The sequence below is a fragment of the Rutilus rutilus genome (assembly GCF_951802725.1).
Source record: "Rutilus rutilus genome assembly, chromosome: 16".
Lineage (NCBI taxonomy): Eukaryota > Metazoa > Chordata > Actinopteri > Cypriniformes > Leuciscidae > Rutilus > Rutilus rutilus.
In genome coordinates this window covers 30,073,749-30,084,184 of record NC_140224.1, presented here as the reverse complement: position 1 = coordinate 30,084,184, position 10,436 = coordinate 30,073,749, and the positions used below count along the sequence as shown (strand labels likewise).

General features: G+C 37.5%; 1 protein-coding gene across 4 annotated transcripts in view; it reads right to left on the bottom strand.

Annotated features, from left to right (window-relative positions):
* Window positions 1–1,051: 1,051 nt before the first annotated feature.
* The window catches only part of btbd17a (BTB (POZ) domain containing 17a), a 45,452-nt gene continuing 36,067 nt past the window's right edge, over window positions 1,052–10,436 (bottom strand). For 3 of the 4 annotated variants that reach the window (XM_084433902.1, XM_084433901.1, XM_084433903.1), the window contains 2 exons: window positions 4,942–5,224; window positions 1,052–3,238 (listed from right to left, as the gene is read on the bottom strand). In XM_084433902.1, the coding sequence (XP_084290028.1) occupies window positions 2,152–3,238; window positions 4,942–5,021 (1,167 nt within the window). In that variant the 5' untranslated portion in view covers window positions 5,022–5,224 and the 3' untranslated portion in view covers window positions 1,052–2,151. Of the gene's footprint in view, window positions 3,239–4,941; window positions 5,225–7,824; window positions 8,096–10,436 lie in introns of those variants that run through there. The other variant, XM_084433900.1, reaches the window with a different exon arrangement.

Genomic DNA, 10,436 nt, shown 5'->3' with positions numbered 1-10,436 from the left:
TTGCACGTAATTGCTGTGCGCCGGGGAAAAAGGAGGAGCAGGCCAGATGCTAATGTGACTCTTTCAGGCTAACAGACAGATATGGTATTTCAGACAGATAAGCAGGGTGTCAGTGAAGCACTTGAGGAATTGAATTATGAATGACTTCATTATGCAAGTGTAGGCTAATTCTTTTTCGTTAAGAATCGTAAATAATTCAACACAAGTTCTTGTGCATATTCTAATTATTTTATTTAGAAACTATTTCAGTAGCCTACTTTTTGTCCTAGGACAATCGCTACAAGAAATCATTTTCAGATGTTACAAATTAAAAATCAATTTAATCCAATTATTTTTTTATTTTTTTGCCATTAATTGTGGTAAAAAAAACATATACATATATAGTTGCTTTATAAATAAACTTTTATTTGATTGATTTTGATTCCGACAGATTAATTTATAACCGCCCCTGATTCAGAAGTGGTTTTGATTCACTTAAAAGAACCGACTCATTAGAGTCGTTCTTTTGTTAATTGAACTACGTTAATCGTTGTTGATTCAGTAAAAAGAACCGTTTCGGTCAGAATAGGACTAAGTTGTCGTTGATGGCCTACTTGAGAATTTCCCTCCACTGTACTTTTTTTACGCATTTCAATTAATAGTAAAATCCCATCAAATTAAATTGAATAATCCTTACATATTAGGCTATATTATTCATTAAAAACCCTAAACCAACATTTTGTATAGGCCTAAATCTCAATAGAACAAGGGAATTGACCATTTAGTTTATGTGATTATGTGAAAATTAAAATGTTTATATTTGTGTTTGAGATTTAAACAAAATGTTTTATTGAGCTATAGTTTTTTTACTCATTTAAAATGGTTAATTTATAATATGAATAATATATAAGGATTATTCAGTTCAATTTGATGGGAAAAGCCCATCATAGGCTACATCTCTGCAGATAAGTGCATTTAAGCGTGCCCTCTTAAGAACTGAAGACCATGACCATGTGTCTGAAGCCTTTCTCTTCTTTCTTTTACCCTCATAATCAATGATGGGCTCAAACTTCATGAATAAGCATCATTATTTTATTGTGTGGAGTGCACAGGAGAGTGAATAGCCTACTGAACATACACATGATCCCAACATGCAAGGAAACTGATCTAAAAAAAATGTTAGTGTGCAGGGCATAAAGATAAGATAATACAGAAAAACAACTAACTAAGAATTTTAGATATTAAATAACCGTGTGACATTTCAAGACATTACAGGTTTGAAAGAGATGTGATATTTCTCATTATTTACAGTAGCACCATGGAAATTTAAATGTTAAAAATAATGTTATTATGGCAAAATTATGTTCAGTCATAATAATATTATTTACAATGTACAATATGAATGCTGAATAAAACAATCTGATTTTGATTTTGTTCATTTTCTCTTTCTTTGACCAATGAGTCCGGTTTGGACAAAGGAGGTTGTATTGATTATACATGATTATACTTGCATGATTTAGGGCTTCTGCCTAATTGAGTTGAAAATTACCTGCGATATGAGTAATCTTTGGGACACAAAGTGTGTCACAGCCTATATTAAAGTCATAATTTTGTCAAAAATCAAAATGCTGTCACAATTTCCTTTCTTTCGTGAAACGCGAAAAGAGATATTCATAAGAATTTCCAAGCCGCTCTTCTCAATGCCAGTGAATGGTGACCACAGCTACAAAGTACAATTTCCAACTTCGTTCTTCACACAGTACTCATGCTTTGGTTTTATGGTATTTTTGTCATTTTTAGAGCTTGACAGCTCCTGGTCCCCTTCCACTTTCATTGAATAAGAGAGCAGCGTTAACATTCTTCAAAACGTTTCCTTTTGTGTTTGATTGAAAGAAAGTCATACAGATTTGGAATGACATAAGGGTGAGTAAATAATGACTTTTATTATTAAGAATTTTCTTTTTTGACTGAACCTTCCTTTTAATTTCGTACGTGTGGACTATTTTTGACACTTTTCCACCGAAGTAAACCTCTAACTTACAATACATTATAAGGACAGTGGAGATGCACTTCATTAGTCTTAATCACATTAAACGTTTTCTTCCCCGCATTCAAAAAAGTATAGACCTTCTACATCATGCATGCGTATCCTACTCCAATGTGCCTGTCACATTAGTTCTTAGTTGCTATGAGAGTCTGGTAAATAGGCTTTACAATGATGTGCAAGTACAGCGATCCATCCACCAGGTACTCGGATGTGCGATACTGCAGGTCCACGTCAGCCAGGAAGTCCCCCACCTCCTCTGTGCTTTGGTGGAAACCGAAGATATGCCTCACCACAAGCTTGCCCTTCTGCTTTGTGAAGATGAGCACAGTCTTTTGAAAGCTTACACCTGCAAAATCTGCGCTGGAAGTAGCAGGTGTGATGATGATACGAGGCCGGGCGATTCCGCTTCCTCCGTCGGGCCGCGGTGGCTGCATGGCGCCCTGCTCGGTGTACATGGGCCGCATGCTGAGAGGGAGCCAGCGGGGCGAGAACAGGGCGTTCCACGTCACCCGCTTACTGGAGTCAAATCCGCTCGGACCCAACTGGGTCTGGAAACTGGAGCTGCGGTCGTCCCGTGCCGGGTTGCTGATGGCCCACTGAGAGCCCCACATGGACGAGAGATAGTTACGGGGCACGAAGAGGCTGCAGTTCATGTCGAAGAACTTGGCCAGCTGAAGGGGTGAAGCTGAGTGGAACTGGTAGGACAGATAGAGAAGATCACGCACCGACTCGTGGTAGCGCGTCATGACCGGCGACTGCCGCTGCAAGCGAAAGAGCTCGCGTGGAGGGATCATGGCGTAACGCACCAGGCGAAGGGCGTTCTCTGCTGTGAGGCTATCCGGGTCATTCTTGGCGATCCAGATTTCAAGCGCCTCAAACAGCTCCAGCTCGTTCTTCAATACCAAATCAGAGCGCTGCAGGAAGGTCATTAGCAGTTCGACGCTAACCGACGGCCATTCCGCACTCTGAAGAACCGATGACAGATTCCAGGACAAAAACTGAAGGCAATTGTCTCTCAGCGGGGTGTCGCCCACCGTCATGGCGTACTGGTACCAACCCACCACGTGACCGCCCTGAGAATCGCTGGCCAGGTTCTGGCTCATGTACTGGGTCAGTCCTTGCTGGAGGCCGGAGATGCCGTACTTGGTAGCCAGTCTGTGCAGTGGAGTGGCCTGGTCCAACTGCAACGAGAGTTCACCGCAATACAGATATCTGCAAAACGCAAGAAAATGTGTGAATCAAACTGTGTTTTATAGGAATTTTACATTTCACTGCAGTGCCTGAGCTTGAATTGAACAAGAAACAGAATCGTAATTGTAATTTATACGTATATATTACATACTTTTTAAACCTTAATTTTATTTCATATTTAATATGTAACTTTCATTTTCCTAAACTTAGCTGACTTAGCTGGCTGTATTAGTTGTTTTGGCTGTAGGTTTAAGAAATATTTGTCATAAATTACCTTTCCTTTATAGAAAACAAAAGGAGATATGCATAGCAGAATATTTAATACATTTATATTTCATAAATTATCTTTATTAACAAATTATTTTAAAAAGCTAAAGCTGACGACATTTTGGTTGTATTAATTGTTTTGGCTGTGCTTTAAGAAATATTGGTTGAGAAAAACTGTATGTGTTGTGTATCAGTGAATAAATACATGTTTTTTCAAAATTATTGAATTGCAATTTTTTCTTCCTGTCATTCTTATTCCAATTCCAATTCAGCTTCCTGTGGGGTGTGTCCAATTCAATTCATATGTATATATATATATATATTTTTTTTTTGCAAAACAATTGTTTTCCACAATTTTGCAAAACAATCTAATTTGTGGCGTCTATTGGCTCTGTGAGCCAAACTGGATTGTTACCTGATAAAATAATATCATGTTCTATTATAAAAATATAAATCTCTTTAATAATAATGCATTTATCTTGTTGATCTCTAGCATTGTAGTTTAATGCTGTCCCTCTGTCTCCAACACAAATATTTGCCTTGTTTTCCTCTTTTGCTGGGGATTGTATCTTTGTTGTCTTATCCTTTGGATCGCTATAAAGGAAATAATACCCCAAACAAAAAAAACTCCAGCTCATTTAAAATAAATGTGTAGGCGGCGGCATGTGCTCTTGTAACCAAAACATCTTCTCACGCTATAGCTTCACTTCACCATTGTAACTTCGCCCCGTTCGGCCCTTCTCATTATAAAGTGCTTTACATAAGAGCAGAAAGTTCATTTAGAAATATTGCAGTTGTGTTTCATTGAGCTTATCTCCTGTGGGGTCTAAGCTGCTGACAGCAAGATTGCAGTTCCACCATTGGCCATTAGAGAGAGGCTTGGACACGTGTGGGATGGGAATGTTCTCATAATTTGTCATGTCCTAACATGTTTTGGGATGATACAGCAATGCAGGCTTTTTCCTAAAATGTAAATTTCACAGTTCTATAAACTCAGTTTGATGAAGTCTCAAACCCAAATAAAGTCTCATCCAATTCAAATGCTTTAAAAAAAAAACATATTTATGATGCTTTACTAGCTTTTCTAGTTTCGGTTTGACCTAAATAATAATAATAATAATATAAAAAATATATTTTATTTTATTTTATTGAAACACAAAGAGACATTTTAATGCTCTTTTAATGTTGGTTAAGAGACAACGGCAGTGTATTTTTTATTTTATTTTATTTTATCCATTTTCAAGCTTGGCAGTCATTGTCTTGTTATATGGTAAACATTTTTTTTTTTTTAAATGCTCATTTTGTGTTCTAAAACAAATAAAAAAATTCTCATTTTGTGTTCTAAATGTTGTGTTGTGTTGTGTTCCACAGAAGAAAAAAAAACAGATGGATGGATGAGATGAGAGTGAGAGACCTTAAAAGGAGATGTCAACTTTCTCTAACTCAGTGATTCTCACCTGATGAATTTTTCGAACACAGCAGTGCATTCTGCCGTTTCTCGCAGCACTAGCGTGCTACTATTTCGGTTTCTCAGCATCTCTTCAAACACTCGACTCTGCAGCGAAAGCACCAGCGTGTGGGCTTGGATCACCTTGACCTCATCCGCATTCACCGTTTCCACACGTAGGGAAATGTCACTGTTATTCCCCAGCACTAGAAGGCCCTCCAGCCGTGCCAACAGCCCCTGCGAGTGACTGATCACTTCTGTGGTGCTTTCTTCCAGTCTCTCTGCCCTCAAACCTGCAGAGCGACGGGGAAGAAGTGGAATTATTCATGTCCAGTGACTGGTGATGGGTGTCACAGTGTGCGTGTCTAGATAATCCAAGGGAGAGAGATACAGGGCGCGGAATAGAGGATCAAATAACTTTTAATAGACAGCAGGAACGTAGAAGCACTACACGCGCACAACATAATGTTATCGCAAGACAAAGAACAGAGGCAAACTAAGGGCTTAAATACAGAAGGGAGATCATAAACAGAACAGAGAACAGGTGAAACTCAAATACATTTTTACACGACAACGATACTAAAAATGGAAACGTTTTTCCTTTGCGTTTTTTTTATGTATAGACGACAACATTGTCAAAACGGTCCCGTGAAAAACTAACAAATAAATGCTGTGTTATGCTTCCAAGCCAGTAGTTGGCGATGTCACTTTGTAAAGAATCACTACGCGCCTATAGACCTTATGCACCAGAGAAAGGAGGGCGCCGCCATCTTTAGAATATTGTCTTTTAACTTCCGTTTTTGCGGTCGCTCTGTATATGGCGCTGCTGTCCAGGAGTAATTAGCTTTTAAAGTGGATTTACTTAATGTAAAGTTAACGAAAGTTATCATGAGGACTGTAATGTTTAAAGCAGATGACTTAAAGGGATACTCCAGCACCTGATAATAGTCCCCAGCTCAGTAGCCTATTATCAGGCGGCATGCACTGCGTCATATCATTACGCCTGCTTCACCCATGGCACTGCAGCAAAGTTTCTTGATTATTACGCAGGAATGAGAGTATAGTTCCTAGCCATATCAGCCTAGAAAATCGCAACTTTTCATTTTCCGTCGGTAGTACACGATGTAACTACAGAAGAGTCAAGTTTTAAATAGGAAAAATATCGAAACTCTTTGTTCATTTTTTTGAGAGAGATGCTAATGGTCTTGTCCGATTCAATTCATTATGCTAAGCTATGCTAAAAGTGGGACCCCCAGACCCGGAGATCGGCTGAATGGATGCGAAAACGGTAAAACTCAACTGTTTAATTCTGGGGGAGTTGTAAAATGAGCCTATTTCCAATTATCCCTTTAACAAATGTCAGTCGACCGGAAATATTTTAAAACGAGCCATTCATTAATAAACACGCAAAATTGCTGTGAAAATACAGACCGGAAGTCAAAAGACAACGAGCGCAGCGCTGAAAAGGGGCGGGGCTACATAAGGTCTATAGACTGAACACATAATATGCAAGTGCATGACATCACCATTTTCACAAATTAGCATTTTTGTATAGTTTACACAGAGATAATAATGGTATTGTTTTCAAAAACTTGCACTTTAAAACCCGTTTTCAAAAGTCTGCGTTTTCAGGCCCCCAAACGGCTTTTTCGTGTAAATGAACGGCCAAAACACATAAAAAATGTTTTTGAAAGAATTCTCTTATGTGCATCTGTATTTAGGCTATTTGATAAAAAAAATACAGTAAAAACAGTAATATTGTTAAATATTATTACAAATTAAAATAACTGTTTTCCATTTTAACATATTTAAAATGTAATTTATTCCTGTGAGTGAAAATACTGTGTTTTTTTAACAGCAATTACTCCAGTCTTTAGTGTCACATGATCCTTCAGAAATGCTGATTTGGTGCAAGAGGGACATTTCTATTATTAATTTGTTCACACCATTAGTGAAGCTTAATTTCTTTTGTGGAAACAGTGATACATTTTTAAATATACTTTCATGAATAGAAAGTTCAAAAGAACAGTTTTTATATGATAAAATCATATAATTTATTACATACTTTAAATATATATCATCTTATTTGATTATCTTAAACTCTATTCATTTTATGTAATTGTTTTTGTTACATTTTCAGAACTCTCTGCTTCCTTCCAGTTTAAATTTTTCTGCACATCTCACCTCAGAATTTGAACTTGCATGTTTCTGCGTTAATTTGCAGCGTTTCCTCTTTTCCATTGCTTATTTTTCACATACTAGAACGGTCTTAACCTTCTTGTTTTTCCAGAAGGAACTAGTGTTCTTAAACAGAATGTGTTTGGCTCTGCACCCTCAAATGATCATCCGACTTCAGTTGTGATCGGGTGTAATTGCAGTGTGTGTGCATTTGTTTGTGTTGTGCGTGTGAACAAAGCATTATAGCGCCCTGGTTTCCAATTACTTGCTACAACATAAAATACAAGCCATTATGAATCATAAAACATGTTCGTAATGAGATGCAACATAATAACAGAAATCAAAGGAAAGTCTTAATCGCTAATGCTTCGGGTTTTTGCATCAGATTACAACAACTGAATTGTCTTTTACTAGCCAGACATGATTAGGTAAGTCATTGTATTTGATAGAAAATAATTGGATATTATTTGTCATGCTATGCTTTCATCCTTCTCGTAAAAAAAACAAAAAAAAAACATGATCTTGATCAATTGATCATTGCTAAAATGTCTCTTAACATGCAAGTTTGCAAAGTGCAGATTTCACAATCCAGACTATTTATTTTCTGTCATCCAGCAGATGAAACCCGGAGTTCTGGATACCTCCATCCACAAATCCAATACTTCTGACGCTATTTCCGAACGTCTGGGAGAAAGTGCAAGAGAAGTCACCTTACCTCCATGGACTGGTTGCACATGAGACCCGGTGGCCAACAGCAAGAAGAGCAGGACAAGCAACAAATAAGCCATCTTTTCTTGTCCGATAGTGGATTTAATCTCTTTCTCTCTTTCCTGTCTCTATTCTATATTTTCGTCTGTTTTCTTTTTCTTTTCAACCCTTTACTCTTCCTTGATTTAATTGTCTTTCTTCTGTTTCCTCCTCCTCCTCCTCCTCTTCAGTAGATGATGGATGGTCTGTCGGCCCCCTTTATGAGGCATATAGACTATGGTGCATAACTAGTATGTAGGTTACTGGTTGTTTTGGGTTAGTTCCACCCTCACAATATCCTATCGATCAGTGGAACCTGTGGGGGGTGGGGAGTTCGTTTTGGTGGGCAGGAACGCCAGTTGCCATGACAACGGCTTTGATTTTGACTTTTCTCTTTTTGAATGTTGTATGACATAGATCCAGAGGAGGCCTCAGCTGTTCGGGCAGAGCAAGCGTGGAATTCTAATCACGGACTGTAATTGTGACTGAGAGTTGCAAGTGTGTTTATGCAAATCTGCATGCATAAATTAATGCATGCTTTAAGGAACTACGTCGAACTAGATTTTAAAAAGAATTTGAAGAAAAAAATGTAAGTAAAACCGTACTTGCCTGTAGATAATTCACCTCTATGATGCCAGAGAGTTACTATGGTTGCTTACTGGCCAAGAGGTGAACGTGATTTTAACAAGTACAACATATCAACATCTTTGTTGATTCTGGTACAACATTACAATCAACCAATCATATTTGAGGGACAAATTTATGTCAAGTTTAGGCTTACAACCAGGGTTAGGTGCTTCTACTTCAGTGTAGTTACATGGGAAATCATTTCCCTCTGATTTTAGGGATAACTTATGGTATATTAGGTTTAGGACTAAATTTTCAGATATGAATGTTGTTCCAGGATCAACAAAATATGTCTTAGGCTACTTGGCAAAATCACGGTGACCACTGGCAAGATGGGATGTTCATTGAAAAGGTATCATGGCTGTTAAAGGTTCTTCATGGAGCCAAAGATTCCAATAGAGGGTAAAAATGTAAGTTAAATGGACAGTTTGCCCCAAAATGAGAATTTGGTCATCATTTACCCCATGATGAAAGAGTTTCATTGTATTATGGAAGCTTGTTTCCGTCACGTAATAATAATAAAAAAAAGATAATTCAGTTCGTTATAGTTTATATCTCGCAATTGTGTCTTTATTGTATTTTTTAAATCGCAATTGTGAGGTATTACTTATCGGTTCAAAAAACCGCCCACAAAACCTCTCACAATACAACTTTAACATCGTAGGATGTCCTGTTACTTTATCCTCTACAGTAAAAGACCTGGGTGTTATACTAGATTGCAACCTGTCTTTCGAAAATCATATTTCGTATGTTACAAAAACAGCCTTTTTCCACCTTAGAAACATTGCTAAGCTACGTAACATGCTATCAGTTTCTGATGCAGAAAAGTTAGTTCATGCATTCATGACCTCGAGACTAGATTACTGTAATGCTTTATTAGCTGGTTGCCCTGCATCCTCAATTAACAAGCTACAGTTAGTCCAAAATGCAGCTGCTAGAGTTCCTACTAGGTAAAGAAAATATGATCATATAACACCAATTCTATCATCTCTACACTCGTTACCTATTAAGTTCCGTATTAATTACAAGGTATTGCTACTGACTTATAAAGCCCTAAACGGCTTAGCTCCAGGGTATTTAACCGATCTTCTATCGCCCTATAATCCATCGCGCTCTTTAAGATCACTAAATTCAAGGCTTTTGGTCATACCTAGGATATCCAGAACCACAAAAGGAGGGAGAGCATTTTCACATTTAGCCCCAAATAGCCTTCCTGATACTGTTCGTTGCTCAGACTCGCTCTCCCAGTTTAAAACTAGATTAAAGTCGCATCTCTTCAGCCAGGCATTCATATAATATTTTTAATCTTACAGTTCAAATTACAATCCGGCCTCTAGTTCATAAATGCCAGAGGCGAACTGGCCCCCGACTGAGCCTGGGTTCTCCCAAGGTTTTTTTTTTTTTTTCTCCATTAGGTAACTTGATGGAGTTTTTCAGTTCCTTGCCACTGTTGCCTTTGGCTTGCTCAGTTGGGGATATTTTGGGGATGTTTAATTTGATTTTATCAATCAATAAATTCCACTAGAAACAAACCTTGTTGTATTGTTTTAATTTAGTACTGTGTAGCTGCTTTGATACAATCTGTATTGTGAAAAGCGCTATACAAATATACTTGACTTGACTTATTTCTCGCAATTGCTGGTTTATATCTTACAATTCTCAAAGACTGCAAGATGTCAGAATTGTGAGTTATAAACTTGCGATTGTGAGAAAAATTGCGAGTTTACATAAGTTTATTTCTTTATTTGTCTCACAATTCCAAGTGTACAACTCTTTTTCCTTCCGAATTGTGTTATAGCTATAAATTTAGAATTGCCAGTTCTAAAGTTCAAATTGTGAGATATAAAGTCGCAATTACCTTCTTTATTTTTTATTCCGTAGTAGAAACGAGCTTCTATTTTGTATGGACAAAAAATGTTGAAACATTCATTAAAATGAATGTTGTGTTCTGCA